The sequence below is a fragment of the Corvus cornix genome, chromosome 4A, assembly GCF_000738735.6.
Source record: "Corvus cornix cornix isolate S_Up_H32 chromosome 4A, ASM73873v5, whole genome shotgun sequence".
NCBI lineage: Eukaryota > Metazoa > Chordata > Aves > Passeriformes > Corvidae > Corvus > Corvus cornix.
This window is the reverse complement of record NC_047058.1, coordinates 19,787,442-19,804,791: the sequence shown is the minus strand read 5'-3', so window position 1 is coordinate 19,804,791 and position 17,350 is coordinate 19,787,442. Positions and strand designations below refer to the sequence as shown.

General features: G+C 63.0%; 2 protein-coding genes across 2 annotated transcripts; one reads left to right on the top strand and one right to left on the bottom strand.

The window, feature by feature from the left end:
- Positions 1-2,067: 2,067 nt before the first annotated feature.
- Positions 2,068-7,918, bottom strand: LOC104691699 (tumor necrosis factor ligand superfamily member 10-like). Its single transcript, XM_039572271.1, has 5 exons — positions 7,595-7,918; positions 4,588-4,734; positions 4,297-4,333; positions 3,779-3,886; positions 2,068-3,534 (listed from the first exon to the last, which is right to left on the bottom strand). Exons 1-5 carry the CDS (start codon positions 7,796-7,798, stop codon positions 3,104-3,106), a joined length of 927 nt encoding a protein of 308 aa, XP_039428205.1. The 5' UTR covers positions 7,799-7,918; the 3' UTR covers positions 2,068-3,103.
- Positions 7,919-11,526: 3,608 nt separating this feature from the next.
- LOC120412046 (contactin-4-like) lies at positions 11,527-16,867 on the top strand. The gene is made up of 6 exons (XM_039572295.1): positions 11,527-11,666; positions 12,830-13,159; positions 13,249-13,518; positions 13,659-13,718; positions 14,852-14,900; positions 15,584-16,867. Exons 1-6 carry the CDS (start codon positions 11,585-11,587, stop codon positions 15,585-15,587), a joined length of 795 nt encoding a protein of 264 aa, XP_039428229.1. The 5' UTR covers positions 11,527-11,584; the 3' UTR covers positions 15,588-16,867.
- Positions 16,868-17,350: the final 483 nt, after the last annotated feature.

Sequence of the window (17,350 nt, the reverse complement as noted above, 5' to 3'; positions counted from 1 at the left end):
GCTCAGGGCCGTGCACGCCCTGGGTTGGGCATCTCTGTGCTGGGCTAAAGCAGCTCCTCGGCAGTGGAGATAAGAGGGTCCTTTGGCAGTGGCTGCAGGAAGCACTTTGTGTCTGGATTGAGTCCACATGGCGAGGCCATGGGAAATCAGGTCACTGTGGAGATGTTATTAGTGTGCAGTCCCCACCCACCTTCCAGTCCGGGTTAGAGCAGGAGGGAATCACAGAATTCTGGAATGGTTTGGGTTGGAAGGACCATAGAGTTTGCCCGGTTCCACCCCTGCCATGGCAGGGACACCCTCCCACTGTCCCAGGCTGCTCCCAGCCCCAATGTCCAGCCTGGCCTTGGGCACTGCCAGGGATCCAGGGGCAGCCCCAGCTGCTCTGGGCACCCTGTGCCAGGGCCTGCCCACCCTCCCAGGGAATTTCTCCCCAGTATCCCCTCTGACCCTGTCTCCTTCAGCCTCAGGCCGTTGAGGCAGGGCCGGGAGGTTCTGGAGTTGTCACTGTAGGGACACTGTCACTGTGCTGCCTGGGGGCTGGAGCTCTCGGTTTTGGGGGATTCTGTTGCTTTTTCCTGTGGCTCTCCCCAGCCTGAGGGAGGTGCTGGCAGAGGAGGCTGTGTGTGGGGATGCAGAGTTGGTTTAGGCACCACGGACTTCGCTTTCTAGTAGGAGCTACAGTGAACTTGTCAGCAATGCTCACGGTAAAATAGGGAGTTGTAATTTTTAATAAACAGTTTTAACAATAACAGAAAAGTTGTATGAGAAATCTCCAGTGCTTTGCTCCATTTGCGCACCAGGTTTTGTTTCCTCAGCCAGAGAAAAGTGTTGTGTCCTCATCCAGGTCTTTCCACACTTTGTTCCTCTTTCCTGGAGCCCATCCTGGGACAGGCAGTGTTGGCACAGGTGCCTCAGGCAGTTTCTGTGGAGGCCGGGTTCTCCTGCTGCTGGAATCTGCTGCTGGTGGCCGATCCACTTGTTCAGGTGGGAGCATGGCCCTGGCCAGGCTGGGGATGTCCAGCCTTTCTCCTGGAAGCACCAGGACCGGGAGCATGATGGGAGAGGCAGAGGGGCCTCAGGGGCTGAGGCTGCTCGGGGTAACCTGTGCCAGGTCCTCGAAGTGAGGAATTCCAGGCCTGGGACTCTCCCCAGACAGGGCGAGGCTGCTCTTTGCCCTGATGCTGCTGCAGTTCTCCCTCTCCCATCCACCCACCCCCGAGCCCTCTCCTTTCCAGGAAAGTGGGGTGGGCCAGTGCCCGCTGGCGCCGAGCCCGGCTCTCCCCGCTCACGCACACGGAGCTGCTTTCCCTGCTTCCTCCCCGGCAGACACAACCTCTGCCGGCTCCATCGGCCGTGTCCCTTTAAACTCCCTTTCCAAGGAAACGCCGGAACCACCTGCTGCGTTTCCTGCAGCCCCAGATCCCCGGGGTCAGCCCTGTGCTCCCCTGGCTGCTGCCAGAGGTGGGATGAGCTCGGTGCTCCCTGGGGGTGTTTGAGACCTGAGGATGTCACGGGCCCTGTTGTGGGTCACCAGGGTGGTTGGGACAGCAGGAGGTGGGATGAGAGGTGGAGGAAAAGGGATGGTTTTGGAATGGAGGGGTTTGGAGTGCTTTGTTTGCTTTGGGCAGGGGCCCAGCGTGCTCCAGGGCCAAGGGCTGCCAAGCCAGGGCTCGGCTCAGCTCCCTCCGTCTCTCCACGGGGACTGGGAAAACAGAGCCCCTGCCATGGGGGGATCAGCCCTGTCACCCCTCTGGAGGCTGCAGGAGGGTGCTCTCGGTGCTCTCAGTGCTCTTGGGCTTTGGATGAGTTTCTGGAGGTTCTGGATGAGCTGGGGAATCTTCCCTTGCATCTGGGGCTGGTCCAGGTGTTGGTGTGCAGGTGCCAGGGTGGCACCGTGCCCTGTGGGGGTTGTACCAAGCCCCCTGGATGGGGAGCCTGCAGGAGATGGGGGCCGGGGAGTGGGAATGCCCAGCACCTGGGGGTGTGGGGGGATGTGCGAGCTGCTCCCCCTGGCTCCGTGTCCACCCTGCCCGGGGCTGTGTCCTGGGTGCAAAGGGGCCAGGCCGGTGCTGGAGTACAAGGCTTTATTCTGTCCTTCCTGGGAGCCCCGCGCTTGTGGCAGCCCACGTTGCCACTGTCCATGAATCCCCACAGTCTTAGTCGGATACAGAGAGTACAGGGGTGGTTAGAAAAGGGGGCTGTGCCCCCCCAGTGTCCACGGGCTGAGCCAGCTGGGCCCTGCTCTGCCCTGCCCAAACCCACCTTTGGCCTCTGGGGTGGCTCCATCACCCTGGGGCTGGTTTGGTCCCTCCAAGGTCCTGCTGTGACCACCGGGCTCACCCAGAGCTGGAATCCTGCAGGGATTGCCAGGGCAGGAGATGTGAGAAGTGGGGGCTGTGCTTGTCCATGAGGGCTGGGGGGGAGCAAATCCCCACGGGGAGAGGTGCTTAGTCAGCAGCTGTGCCGAGGTCCTGGTCCTGCACAGCCTGGCTCGGTCACCACGTGCCCCAGTGCCACGTGCCGGGTGTGGTGCCAGGACTGCTCCGGTGTCAAGGTCCTGCCCTTTGCCCTCCCTGGAGCCATTGCTGGTGTTCTCCAGGCTTTGATCTCCCAGACTGAAACTCCTTCGTTCCTTTCCAGAGACCAACACTGGACCTGCCCCGTCCCCAAGATGTGCCCCAGGGGTGCCAGTCCTGTGCCCTGGGGGTGCCTCCAGCCCCGGGCCCTGGCACCCCCAGCCCTGCCCAAGGCGGGGTCAGACCCGTGGGTGTCACCCTGCCATGGGGACACTTTGTCTGGCAGATGTGGCCCTGGTGCCTTTCCTGCTGCAGGGAGCCATTGGGAGGTGCTGGGTCACCAGGGCTGCGATGTCCCCCATCGTGCACGTCCCCTGTAGGTCCTCGGACACCCTTCCTGGGTCACCGGCTTCCTCCCACCTGGAGGTGGCACCGAGCACAGCAGGTCCCCGTGGGCAGCCACCCTGGTGCCCTTCTTGGCTCATCCCTCACCACGAGAGACAACACCCAGCAAGAAGGACCCTGTGCCACCCCCGGGCCACTGGCCGTATCCAGGGGCCACGTGGGACAGGTGGGAGCGGAGGGGGTCACAGGTCGAGCCGGAAGGCCCCGAAGTAGCTGGCTGCTGCATCGTTGTAGTCGATGGCCAAGGAGGAGACAGAGACGAAGAGCTCATCACCGGCCTGGAGCTCGAAGAGTCCCCCCTGGTAGAGCGCGTGGAGCCCGTAGTCGGCCTCGGGCGCCCAGCACTTGGTGCCCACGCCCTTGAGCAGCAGCACGGGCGGGCTGTGGGCTGGCTGCCACTGGATGCACTGCACGAGCTGCGGGCCCGAGGCGCCGGCGCCGCGGTAGCGGAAATAGATCTGGGAGTACACGTAGTACTTGCCCGGCTGCTCCACCCGCAGCCGCCCCGCCCGGTACGTCATGTTCTGCACGTGGGACTGCAGGCTGCTGGGCCCCCAGTGCGTGATGGCGTGGCGGCACGACTGCGACAGGTTCCCGAAGCGCTGGGAGCGTCCTGCGGGAAAGGAGAGCCACTGAGGGGAGCGACCTGGCAGGGTCGGACGGAGGGGACAGGGTGGCTCCCACTCTTTCCCAGTCATCCAGCTTGGAGCGATGGAGCTCGGTGGTCTTGGAGTGAACAGGAGACATCTCTCCCCATGGGCCACCCAACTCCTCCTCCATCCTGGTCCCCTGCCCTTTGATCTCTCCCATTCCCATCTTGGAGACCCAGCAGTGCCCAGAGGGGTTTCCCAACTCACCATCCTGAGCCAGGCTCTGTGGGCGGAGGGTGAGATGTGCCGAGGGTTTCCCGGCTATTTTGGGAGGAGGCTGCCCCTCTGAGGTGTTGAAATAGCTCCGCCAGGCCTCTGCAGGGAAGGGACAGACGCTGTAAGGACAGTGTGGGGACACCCGGCCCCATGCCAGCAGGGGCAGGGAATGCCCCACAGACCTACCAGCGCAAAAGGTTCCTGAGGGACGGAAATGTCTGGTCAATCATCAACCAACACATCTGTGCTGTGCCATGGCCCTGCTTCCCCAGCCTCCGGACAAATGGACGTGGCTGTCCCCCAGCCCATTCCCAGCACGTGTGCCTGTCACGGCCAGTGACAATCCTGGCTCTCCCCTCTCCTGCCCCAGCTCACAGCACCGCCGTGTGTCCCAGGAGTGACCGGCCCCCACCCCCTGCTGGCCTCCCTGGACCACGGCTCCCATGGGCCACAGCTCCTGTGGATCAGGCTCTGGCTGCAGCCCCAGAGCTGGCCCCGGAGGGACTCACCCTTCACCGCGCTCCTGCGGATGATGCTCTCCGTCACCTGCGCCACGGAGAAGAGAAAGTGCCCCGGTTACAGGTGACATGGGGGTCCCCATGCCTGAGCTCCTCCTCCAAGCCTCCCTCACCTTCCCTGTCCCGCTGCCTCTGGGCCCCACCAGGGTGGGGTCTGAGTCCTACTCCCACCTTAAACCACTCTGGCCATTCCCCCTCCCACGGCTCTGGGGAGGTGGATGGGGAAACTGAGGCACGGGGACAACCAGGAGCTCTCCCATCCTCCCCCGGTCCCGGGCTCACCGTGGCCACGTAGGCTTTGATGGTGCTGGCCAGCCTGAGGCAGCCCTGGCTGCTGCTCAGCTCCTCCAGGCTGGAGCCCTCGGGCTGCTGATTGAGCGCCTGCAGACAGCGCAGCTCCTCCGCGCTGCCCGGAGCCTGGGATTTCAGCTGGGATGGAAACAAAGCGGGATTCAAACTGGGACAGACGGAGGGAGCAGCCGGGGTCCCACTGGGGTGTGGGTGTGGGGCAGCTGCTCAGCTCCTCCGGCATCCTGGGTGCTCAGAGAATGACCCCGATCCCAGAGCGGGTGCTGGGCCAGGCAGCACCACCGGGATGCAAACCCAGCTGTGTCTCCTGTGTGGGATGGAGGGGGCAGGAGGAGGCTTGGGTGGATCCAAGTTCAGCCAAAAATCTGTTTTTTGTGAATTGAACAGGTTAAATCTCATCCTGTCCTCCTGCGATCCCTGGGAGACCATCCCAGCGCTTTGGGAAGCATGCCAGCCCCTTTCACAGAATTCCAGCACCAAGTGGGAGGAAGAAGAGGAGCAGGACCCAAGGACACTGACAAGCCACAGAGCACCAAGTAAAGAACCCCAAATTCCCATTATCCATCTCCTTCACCTCTTCCTCCCTATCCCAGGGGGAATGAGGCTCCTCCAGCTGCAGGATGTGCTCACCGCTCAGGGCCAGGAGCTGCCTTGGCTCAGAGCTGCTGCTGGAGGCTGGACCTGCCCAGGCAGCCAGGGCCACGCTCCTGCTGCTCCCCGAGCTGAGCTGGGATTGCCAAACAGGCTCTGGCACAGCTCAGCCCTTCCAGCTGCTGAGCCCAGACCCCGAGCAGTGCCGGGGCAGCCCAGGCAGGGCTTGGGCACTTCCCTGTGCTGGGAAGTCTCCCCTCCTTGGGCCTGTCCCAGGGCTGTCCCAGCTCCACTCTGGCCGTGGCGTGGCCGTGGTGACTGTCACCCCTGATCATAGGGTCACACCACACCCTGCTGCTGTCCAGGGAAACTGAGGCACAGATGGGATGGCTGCCCTGCAATCACTGTGCCAGGAGCTGGCAATGAACACACGGCACCTTGGCCACCCTCCCTCTATCACCTGGGCGCTTCCCAGGTCCCAGGACAGACCCAGGAGTCCTTGGGTGGCCCCGTGGTCACCTGGGGCTTGGCCCCCTCCAGTGCCCCACGTGTCCCCCACATCCTGGTTTGTTCCGAGACCCCCAGACCCCTGCCCACCACAGCTGGGTACGTGCTGCCTCCGACCAGGATGTGCTCAGGTCTGGGATCTATATCCCATCTATGTGTGGATGTGCCTCTATATCAACAGAATACCGGGATTCATGCAGCCTCTGCATCCACAGGATACTGGGATCAACACAGCCTCTGCATCCACAGGACAGCTGTGTGAGGTCAGATTGAAAGGGTTTGGGTTCATGTCTCCCCGCTAACCCTGCCCCGGCCGCTCCCCGCGGACGGGCTGCGGGAGGGCTGCCGGCTGTTCCTGCACACGCCTGCCCGCCCAGGTGCGTGTGCCGGGTGCTCCAAGGCCGTGAATCCCCCCGGGATGGGGCTGTTCCCTTGGAATGCCCGCGGCGGGTGCGTGTCCGGGCTGGCTGCGGCGTGTGCCCGTCCCGGGACCGGGGCCAGCCCGGCACGGAGCTGCTGGAGCGGCTCCAGAGAAAGCCACGGAGCTGCTCCAGGGCTGGAGCCGCTCTGGAGCCAGGCTGGGAGGGCTGGGGGTGCTCACTTGGAGAAGGGAAGGCTCCAGGGAGAGCTCAAAGCCCCTTCCAGGGCCTAAAGGGTCTCCAGGAGCCTGACTCTGTATTCCAAGCACAGATCCGGTGACCGGCCGCTGAAATTAGCCCAAATTGTTCCACTACAGCGGTTTTCTCCTCCCTCCACCTCTTCCCTGGGGCTGTGTCTCCCCGTTCCCCTCCTCTCCCCGCCTTTCATGTAAATCCCTCTCAGCGGGACCTCGTGTGACCCAGGGATGGAGACAAAGCCCGCAGGAGGGCCGGAGCCCACTCCAAAGGATGCTCTGCTGGATCCAGACAGGCTGTTTATTCCCTCTGCGTCCGTGGGCAGGGCTTTTCCTTTTTCCCCGTCTCTGGTGTGATTTGTGGAATGTCTGGCACTGCAGGACCCTTTTTTTTGCCACAGCCTCAGTGATGAGGGTGGCTTCCATGGAGCTGCTGCCAGCCCCGAATTTCCCTCTGCCCATGGATCTCCTGCCTGGCTGCTTGGGGGTTGTTGTGGGTCGGAATCAGCGGCTGAGGGGAGGGGCTGGTGAGGCTGTTGAAAGGATCAGAGCCGTCGCGGCCAAGTTTGGGAGTGGTTTTGGCCGAGTGACCCCGTAGGAGGTGGGAATGGCGGGATCCCAGCACAGTTGGTGGAACTGCACTGGAGCAAGAAAAGAGCGGCTGGAATGGGGGGTGCTGGAATGGGGGGTCCCAACATCTCACAAAGGGGGTGAGGAGGATTTGGAGGTCCTGGAGTGTGGGGAAGATGGGAATGAGGGGAGGGAGAGGTGAAGCAGGGGTCAGTGGGGCCTGGAGCCCAGCGAAGTCCCCTCACATCCCCATCTGGGGCAGGAGGCTCCGATGGGATCCCAGGGCAGAGCCCCCTCTCCCAGTGCAACCCCTCAGCTCCAGGCGGAGCCGAGGACAAAGGCACGGTCTCTGCACATCTGGAGGTGGGACAATGCCCACCCCTCCGCCCCCGCCGGCACAGCTGGATCTGCAGCTCCGGGCAGGGCTTGGGCAGTGTCCACCCCCAATCCACATCTGGACCCGCGGCTCCCTGGGGAGCTGGGGCAGTGTCCACCCCCCAATCCACATCTGGACCCGTGGCTCCCTGGGGAGCTGGGGCAGTGTCCACCCCCAATCCACATCTGGACCCGCGGCTCCCTGGGGAGCTGGGGCAGTGTCCACCCCGCACTCCGCATCTGGACCCGCTGGTCGCTGCCGTGCCCGCGGGGCGGGGAGCGGGCAGAGCCCTCCCGCAGCCGCCGGTCCGGGACAAAGCTCACCTTGGAGATGGCCATGCTGAAGTAGACGAAGAGGACGGTGGTGGAGGCGATCTGCAGGGCCAAGATGGCCATGAAGGCCACGCTGCCCCACAGCGGCCCGCACCGCCGCCGCCGCTGCCCCCGCGCCGCACCGGGGCCGCCGTCCGGACCGGCACCGGCACCGGGACAGTCACCGGGAGCGGGAGCGGGAGCCTCGGCCAGCATAGGCGTGTCGGAGCCGCCGCTGTCGGAGCGCAGGTAGTGCCCGGCGCTGGGCGGGTGCGGGCCATGGCCCGGCCCGGTCCCGGTCCCGCTGCCCCGGGCCCGAGCGCGGCGGGACGGACGGGCGGGGGCGGGCCGGGGGGTGGGGAGGTGGGGGTGGCCTGGGGCCGAAGGGGCGGGGCCACTCGCGGCCACCGAGGGGACCGAGGGGGCGATGGTGGCCCCGGGACTGCGGCTCGGGAGGCAGCGGGGCCGCGGGGAGCCCCAGAGTGACCCTTCACGGGTACATAGCGACAAAGGGGAATGGCTTCGCTCTGACAGGGAGCAGGGTCAGATGGGATACTGGGAACAGATTCCGATCCGGGAGGTTGCCCTGGGAAGCTGTGGCTGCCCCTGGATCCCTGGCAGTGCCCAAGGCCAGGTTGGACGGGGCTTGGAGCAGCCTGGGACAGTGGAAGGTGTCCCTGCCCATGGCAGGGGGTGGCACTGGGTGAGATTTAAGGTCCCTTCCCACCCAGCCCATTCCATGATTCCTGAATGCGCCTCAATGCCACCATCACAGGACAGTGTGGGTGCTGCTGGGGTGACCGCAGGTGAGGATACCCCAGCGTGCCTGGGCTAAGAACAGAAGGTCTCAGGACTGGAGGGACATGACCTGAGACGGGTTTAGGTGATGGGCCACATGTCAGCTCTGGCCAGCACCAAAGGCTCAGGGAGGGGCAGGTTTGCAGGAGGGGGGGTCAAGAGCTGCTGAACGTCTCCTGGAGGCCTTGCTGGGGGGGCCGTGCCCACCCTACCCTCCTGCCTTGGGCACAGGGCTGCCCATCCCTGCTGAGCCCCAGGCTGCTGGGTCACATTCCCATTGCTCCACAACAGAAATGCGGAGCAGTTTGGAAAGCAGAGAGGCTCCTCTGAGCCGCCGGGGCTCAGAGCAGGGGATCTTCCACCCCGAAGCATCTGCCAGGCCCATGACTGATTTCCCTGCCTCTCCGCCAGCGCAGTGTGTACCCAGTGCCAGAGCCCCATCCCTGCCCTGGCACGGAGCGAGATGCCCTCCTTGGAGTTTGGGAAGGGCACTGAGCTGGGAGGGAGGTAACTATGTCTAAAAAAATCCCGCGGCAACTCAGCCCTCCCGGTTGTTCTCAGGAAAGGGCTCAGGACCTGCAGAGCCGGGTGAGGAGGGAAGAACTGCAAATGGCACATCTGGGGAACAAATAGGTGCCAGCCTGGTCTAGTGGAAGATGTCCCTGTCCATGGCAGGGGGGTGGAATGGGATGAGCTTTCAGATCTCTTCCAGCCCAAACCATTCCACGATTCTATGATTTGCTGTTTGGGGCATGGATGTTTGTGCTGGCACCACTGCTCTGAGTGCTGATCTGTGGGATGTGGCAGGGGCACAGCTGAGCTCTGCTGAGGAGCAGAGGGAAACCAGGAGCAAGCAGAACCCAGGAGCCTGGGGCTGCTCTTTTGGAGAGAGAAGGTTTGTCTGTGAGTCAGGGCAGGACCAGAACTGGAACTGTGCAGAGAAAATTGGGTGGGAGCCAGGGGGAAAAGAATCAATCCTGGCTGAGGAGTTGTTTTTCACTTCTAATGTTTCCTGGTCTGTGCACTGGGAGAGCTGGGTCAGGCACAGCCTGGAAATCTGTTTCCTCAGTGCCCCGTGGTGCAGAGCAAGTGCCGGGGAGCAGGAGAGAGAGGGGCTGGTTGGGGTCCGCCGGTGCTGGCAGTGAGGCGCTGGGATGGGGGCAACTCGGCAGGAGGTGCTGACGTGGACATGGGGCTGTGTCTGGGATTTCCCAGCCCGTCCCTTGGATTCGCCTCGGTTCGCTTCAGGCAGGATGGAGGAACGCGCGATTTTTGTTGTTTTCCATGTTTTATGGGATGGCCAAGGCAGACGCCCTGAGCTGGGTCAGCGCAGGATGCTCCTCCCCGGGGAGGTCCCAGGGCCGGCTCTCAGCTCCCCGCGCTGCTCCCTCAAGCCAAGCCCAGCCCGGCGCTGGCTCCGGCCGCTGCTGACTCCGAACATGTGCTGGTCACACGGCGCTCCCTCCCTCAGGAAACAGCAGCCCCTGGGACGTGAAGTCATCGCGTGCGGCTCAGGAGCTGCTGTAACCTCCCTGGAATGTGCCCTCAGATGTTTGTCTTTCGATGGAACTCATCAGTTCCTGTGCTGAGGTGTTTTTTGGGGAAAAACCTCTCCCCCATCACACCGTACTTCCAAGGGGAAGGTCAGGCATCCAGCCTCTTCCCTCCAAACCCTGGGAGCACCCCAACCCTTCCCTGGGTCTATCCCGCCCGGGGGCTGGGGCCGGGGTTTGTTTGTCCCTGTTAGAGCAGAGCAGGCGGAGACATTCCCTGCCTGGTGGCATCGGAGCTGCTCCAGAGCTGCTCCAGCCTCACACGTGCCGGGATGGAGGGATGGAGGGATGGGGTGGTCACCCAAGTGGGACAGGACGTTGGCTTGGATGGGCACAAGCTGGTCCTCACAGCCCTCCCTGGCCTCTGGCTGGTGGTGGCAGCTGGAGGTTGGGAGCCGAGGGAAAGGAGGAGCAGGGAGGCCCCGTGGGTAGCCAGGGCTGCTCCCCGCGCTGCCGGCAGGCGTTTGGCACAGGAGGGATGGATGGAGGAGCCCCGTAAAACCCTGGACCCGCGGGCTTCCCCAGGAGGGATGAGGAGCAGCACCTCTGGAACATCTCAAGGCGGGACAGCAGCTCCCGAGACATCCCCGCCCCGGCCAGGAGCGTCCCCGGGCTCCGGGGATGGCATGACAGGAAAGTTCTGCTGCAGCTCCTTCCTGGGCTGGGCTCCCTGATCCCAGCGCCTCCGCCGGCTCCTCGCACAGCCGATGTCCTCTCAGCCGATGTCTTCTCACAGCCAATGTCCTCCCAAAGCCAATGTCCTCGCACAGCCGATCTCCTCGCACAGCCGATCTCCTCGCTCCCTCTAGTGGGGTTGGGAGAGCTGCGTGGGCTCCTGCCTGGGCACACCTGTGTCCCTGTTCCTCCTCCTGATGTCCTCCTGGAGATCCTCCTCTGGCCATGCTGGGTGGGTTGTTTTTTTTTTTTTTTTTGCTGCCACAAAGGCCCCAGCACTTCCCAAGCTGCCCAGGTGATGGAAACAACCTCCTGGGGAAGGAGAAGAACATTGTCCCGATCCCGCCTGGAACATTCCGAGACGAATCTCCTGCAGGAGCAGCGTCCCAGCCATGTCCTGTCCTCCCCACAGCCCTGCCTGGAGCTGGAAGGGCTGCTCCAGGAAATGATTAAACTCCCAGTTTTTGTGGCTGAGCTGGGATCCTGGGGACAGGGGACGGGGTGAGGCCATTCCCCCGGTGCCCCTGAGCTGGGATTTGGGGGTTTTACACCGCGGCAGGTGGAGGAGGGACAGGAGGGACGGGAGAAGGCAGCGCCTTGGGGGGGGGTCCGTGTGTTGGGTTTGGATGTCCTGGAAAGGAGAGAGGGAGGAGGAAGAGAGGAAGAGGAGAAGAAAACGGAGAGGAGGAAGAGGATGAGGAGAAGGGAGGTGAGAAGCGGGAGAGGGAAAGGAAAGGAGTGGAGGAAAAGGGAGAGGAGGGAAGGGAAGAAGAGGGAAGAGGCGTAGAAGAGAGAAGAGGAAGAGAGGAGGTGAGGAGGGGAAGAAGGGGAGGGAGGGAAAGGCGAGAAAGGAGGGAAGGGGAGGAGAGGGGAAGAGAAGAGGAGGAGAAGGAGACGGAGGGGAGAGCCCGCCCCGTCCCGCCCCGAGGAGCCCCCGGAGCCCCGCGGCGGAGCTGTGGCCGTGCCGACCCCGCAGATGTTCCCCGTCCCCCTCCTCCTCCTCCTCCTCCTCCTCCTCCTCGCCCCCGGCAGCGCCGCGGCCGCCCCGGGGGTCACAGGCGAGTGTCAGCCCCGGGCCGGGCGTGTCCGGGCCGGGCCGGTCCCGTTCCAGGGGTGCCCGAGGGTCTCTCCCGGAGCCTTTTGGGGAGGTTTGGCCGAGTTGGGCCGCGGGGGGAAGGCGGGCGGGACCCCCCCCCGCCGCACGGAGCCGCTCCCGGCTTTGGGAAGCTTTTCCTGGCGCCTGATTTAAGACGCGAGGGCGACTCCGGGCTCGGGCACGCCTTGATCCCGGAGAAAAGCTTTTAGGGGAAGGTCGGGAAGGGACTTGCGGCTTTTCTCGGCTCTCGGCCCGTGTTCCTGGCAGGGGCTGTGCCCGGGGGCCCTCAGCTCCGCTTGTGCCCCCTCAGAGCAGGAGGGAGCCTTTCCATGTCCGTGCCGAACGATTCGGGGCTGTTGGTGGATGAGAAGCTCAGCACGGCCCGGCCAGCACGGGTTGAGCCCCAGAGCGTGGGGAGGGGGGATTCTGCCCCTGTGCCCCCTCAGACCCCACCTGCAGAGCTGCCCCAGCCCTGGGCCCGGCACAGGAAGGACCCGGAGCTGCTCCGAGGCCTGGAGCTCACCTGGAGAAGGGAAGGCTCCAGAGCCCCTGGCAGGGCCTAAAGGGGCTCCAGGAGAGCTGGAGAGGGACTGGGGACAAGGGCCTGGAACGACAGGACAAGGGGGATGGCTTCCCAGTGCCAGAGGGCAGGGAGAGACGGGGTATTGGAAGAAATTCCTCCCTGTGAGGGTGGTGAGGCCCAAGCACTGATGTTTCCCAGAGAAGCTGTGGCTGCTGCTGGAAGTTGGACGGGGCTTGGAACATGGGTCCCTGCCCATGAAACTGGGCGATCTTTAAGGCCCCTTCCAAGCCAAACCCTTCCACGATTCTATAAATAATCCCTCTGCAGCTGAGCCAGGAAGGGCTCCAGCAGCAGCTCCCAGGTGGATGCGGGGGGATCCCCGTGGCGGTGGGATCCCCGTGGCTGTGGGATCCCCGTGGCTGTGGGATCCCCGTGGCGGTGGGATCCCCGTGGCTGTGGGATCCCCGTGGCGGTGGGATCCCCGTGGCGGTGGGATCCCCGTGGCGGTGGGATCCCCGTGGCTGTGGGATCCCCGTGGCGGTGGGATCCCCGTGGCGGTGGGATCCCCGTGGCTGTGGGGTGACTCCTGGTTTCTCTTCCAGCCCGCACGCTCGCTCCCTGCTACTCCGCCGACCTGCGCCCGGCCTCGGGGAGCCTGGTGTCGGCCGTGGGCTGCACCGTGCTGCTGACAGCCCCCGCACTGCGGGGCAGCAGGGCGGTGTCCTGGGAGTACAGAGCGGGCACGGAGGAGGGGGTCATCCTCAGCTATGCCCACAACCGCCCCTCCATCATGTCCCGGCTCTACGAGAACCGCACGACGTTCAACGAGTCGAACCTGTCGCTGCAGGTGGTGCTGCAGAGCGGGGACAGCCGCCTCTACCGCCTCCGGTCCCAGGAGGAGGCCACGGCCTGGTTCCATCTGCACGTCGTGGGTGAGTGGTGCCGTGGCCAGCCCTCCTGCTTGGCTGGGAGCCGGGACTGCCGCGGGTTTGAGCGCTGACGCTGCCTCTGCCTCTCCCAGCACCGCTGTCCAAGCCAGAGATCGTGGGCAACTCCTCGGTGAAGGCAGGAGGCAACACCAAACTGGTCTGCAATGTGCTGCAAGGGAAGGCAGACTCCTACTGGTGGAAGAAAAACGGGCAGCTGCTCCTGGGAAGTGAGCGCATCCAGTTTGTGGAGAACACCACGCTCTGCATCCTGCGGGCGTCCATCAGCGACAGCGGCTACTACACGTGCGTGGTGAGCAACGCCGTGAGCCAGAACGAGACCTCCTTCCTGCTGCATGTCCACCGTGAGTGCCCCGGGGAGCAGCCGGGAGACAGCCCCAGTGAAGGGGTCCTCCCTCCCTGCCCGTGCTGAGCAGGGTGTGGGAGGGTTAAGCTCAGGTTAAATTCACTCTGGTGCAGAGGCTCTGGGTTCTCCCCCTTGCAGACTCTGCCAACGTGGTGCTGCCCGTGGTCCTGGCCTGTGTCATCATCGGCTCGCTCGCAGGTGGGTGCTGGGCTGGGCAGGTGGGTGCTGGGGTGACTCTTTGCCCTGTTTCTGGCTGGTGGGTGCCATGGCAGGTGCTGTGGCCACAAGAGATGGGTGAGAGGGTCCAGTGTTGCACATCCCTGCCAGGACCTGGCTTTCCCACCCTGGCATCCTGTGGGCAGGGGCTGGGCTGTGTCACAGCTGCTGTTTCCAGCAGGGTGTCCCCAGTCCAAGGAGGTCATGCTGGCCTCCGTTGTCCTCTTTGGCCTTCCCTTGTCTCCCTCCTCCCAGACATGAGCGGGAAAGTCATGAGAACCCCTCCTGCATGTCCAGGACAGGCAGGAGATGATATTTGACTGTTCTGGTCTGAGTCAGCCCCCACAAAATCCAGGGGATGTCAGACATCCCTTCTATGATGACAGCACCGAGCTCCCACCATGCTCTGAGGGTTTTCTGCCCTCAGCAGGGAAAGGTGCCTCCAGTCTTGCTTTTCCTCCTTTTTTGGAGCTGGAGAGTGTGTTTTCCATCCCATCCCATCCCATCCCAAATCCCTGGCAAAGTGAGGATTTGAATTCTCAGATTGCCAACTGCAAAAAAATCCAAGACCCAGCCAAGCCTGGAGGTGGATGTGGATGGAGCGGGAGGTTCTCCCTGGGGGTTGTGGGTGTGTTTTTGTATTGCACAAAGATTTCAGGTTTTTCCTGGGAAAGCCTCCGGGCGCTGGGGAGGTGCTGGAAAAGCTCCTGGCCGTGCTCCTGCTGTTGTCATTCTGTCACACTCCCCTTGCCCTGGGGACACAGGTCACACGTGGCCAGAGCTGGTGGCTGGTCCCCTCCCCAGCTGTTGGGGTGGGAGCTGTGGGGCAGTGTGGGGTGAGAAGGGGGGTCTACCCCGGACCCCAAATCCCAATCCTGTCTTGGGGAGGGCTGATGGGCTCCTGGACTGAGGTTTCCCAGCTGGAAAAGGCATCTCTGGGGCCTTTAATGGAGAGGAGGATGATGATGATGATGATGGGGCTCTGAGCAGCCTGGTCTAGTGGAAGGTGTTCGTGCCCATGGCAGGGAGTTGGAACAGGATGGGCTTTAAAGGTCCCTCCAACCCAAACAGTTGTGGGATTCTGGGATTCTCTGATGCTGCTGCTTTGTCTCCAGGTATCTTCGTCTGGTGTCAGAGAAGGGAGGACGAGTGTGACAACTGTTGGTAAGATGCCTCCAGCCCCCTCTTGGGGGGGCCCCCTTGCTCCAGCCAAAATTTACTCCCTGCAAGCCCAAATTTATCCTTGGCTGGATCCGAGTGAGCTGGAGCAGTGGGAGAGCTCGGGGTGCTGTCCCAGCCTCTTTGGGAAGAGGCTGCTCTCCCACCCTGGAGGCTCAAAGGATTTGCTGTCCCCTCTATTTAACCCCCCCTGGGATTTCCTCTGGAAATATTCTCGATTCCTCCCCCAGAGCCTGACATGTGTGGTTATCTTGGCTCTGAATAACGGGTGGGCTTTTGAATACTCCGGAGATTTCTGGGAAGTGAGTGATTCCTGAGATTTTCTCAGAAATTGCTCCCTCCTTGTGACCACAAACACACTCAGGCTGTTCACTGGAGCTCCCTGGAGGCTGAGGACAAGGATGTGAGTCCCTCAGGATGGAAAACCCATCCCATGTGGTGGCAGGTTGCAAGCAGGAGAGCTCTCAGGTGTCTTGTGCAGCCAAATCCCAGGGAACTCCACCCAGGGATAAACTGGCCAAGGTAGCTCCTGGAATTTGGAGTAGGGCAGAGGTCCAGACCTGCCGGTGCTGCCACTGCCAGCGTGGGACACTCGGAGCTGGCCGAGGCCGTGGAGGGGTCCGAATGCCCAGGACATGGCTCATGCGGGGCCTCTCTTCTCCTTGCAGGTAGAGCTGGCTCAGCCCTGCTGTTGCCCTTCCCTGATGATGGATACAGCTGGGAGTGCCAGGTATCCCAGCTCAGCCTCTCCTGGACTCCCCTCTGAAGTGTTCAAGCTGCCAGAACCTGCAGATATTGTTTTGGAAAACACTGGTTTGGACTATTTCTATGTTGTCCTGCTCTTCCTGTTGTGCATCCCTGGAGAGGGATGTACCTGCTCCTCCCTCCATCCTCCCGGCTCCCTCCAGAGCCCTGCACAGGCTCATGGCTCTGGAAAGAGCCACTGTCCCTGCTGGGCAAATCCACAGTCCCGGGAGCCAGCCCTGCCTCCCGGTGTCCTGCCGTGCCAGGCGGTTGCCAGGGGGCTCGGGGGCTGAGGCTCTGGGCATCCTGCTCCGTGTGGCCCTGGGAGGGAGGAGAAAGGGCAGGACTGCGCTGTGTGTGCGTCCAGGCGGGAGCGGGGCAGCGGGAGCTGGCAGGGAATGGGGAGCAGCAAAGGAGCTCAGGGTTTGAAGGCAGATCCCAAGGAAATCCCTGCAGCCGGCTGAGGTAGGGATGCTCCCGAGCCCATCTCCTCCGGCCCTGGGCTCTGCAGCATCTGGGGATATCCCTGGGGACATCCCCTCCTCTTCCCAGCACAAGGAGTGCTGGTGCCAGCTCGTCCTTCCCGTTTGCTGCTCCTGCGGGTGACATCAGCCTTGGCCTGGTTGGATACCGGGAGCCCTGCTCCTGTCCCCTGCTGTCCCCTGCTGTCCCCTCCCTCCCCGTGCTGCTTCTGCAGGGCTCTCCTGGGCGGTGCTGTGAGGGGAGGCAGAGCAGGCATCTCCCACCTGCAGAGAACTGGATGCTCCCCCGGGGTGCTGGACCTCACTGTTGGTCACCCCGGGACATTTGCACCCCCTTTTTAGTCTGAGGGGGAAATCCCAGCTCCAGGGCCCACCCTGAGCCGGTCCCCAGCGCCTCTGGAGCAGGCTGGGGAACCTCTCCAAGGCCAACTGGAAAATTGTGGGAGAGGATATTCAGGGGCTGTTAGCAAGGGGCCATCTCAGCCTGGGGTTTCATGGAGCCATTGGAGGAAGCAGAGGAGTTTGGGTGGAGTAGATGAGATTCCGACCCCACTGGAAGCTGCAGGACACGTTGTCGTGTTCTCTGTTGCACGTGAGGGTGTAAAACGTAGCCACACGTTTTACAAGGAAACCTTTCCTAAGTTGGGGAGTTGTCTGTGAGTTGTTGTGGAGACTTTGTGGTTTGTTGATGGCTGTTGCTGCTAATAAAGTGTGTGTTATCCCAGAGGGTGTTGCTGTGGTGTGCAGGGGTGGGAAATGCCCCTCGGGGTGGCAGTGGGATGGGAATCAGCCCCTGCTGGGTTGTGGCTGGTGGCAGCCCCGGGAATGCTGGATTTATCCCCGTGTCCGGCTCTGGGACAGGAGCCATTGCTCTTGAGGACAGCATTTGTTCCCTTTGTGGGGTTCCTGCCTCCCATCCCCTCCCTCCCCTGCTCCAGTGGTGGTGACAGCCTGAGGGCCTCAGCTGGGGTTAAAAACAGCCCAGCAGCTCTGCTCCAAATGCGGCTGAGGGTATTTTTAACCTGCCCCCATTCCCTGAGTCACAGGAGCCTGGCAGCCGCCCTGGCAGTGCCCAGGGAGGAGCTGCCTCCCAAGGAGCTGGGTCGGGGCTCACCCAGGGCTCACCCAGGGGGGATTTTTGGGGAGGTTTGGGGTTCACCTGGGGGCCTTTGGGTGTAGGGTTGTCCTCAGCAGCTGTTTGGGGTTGGA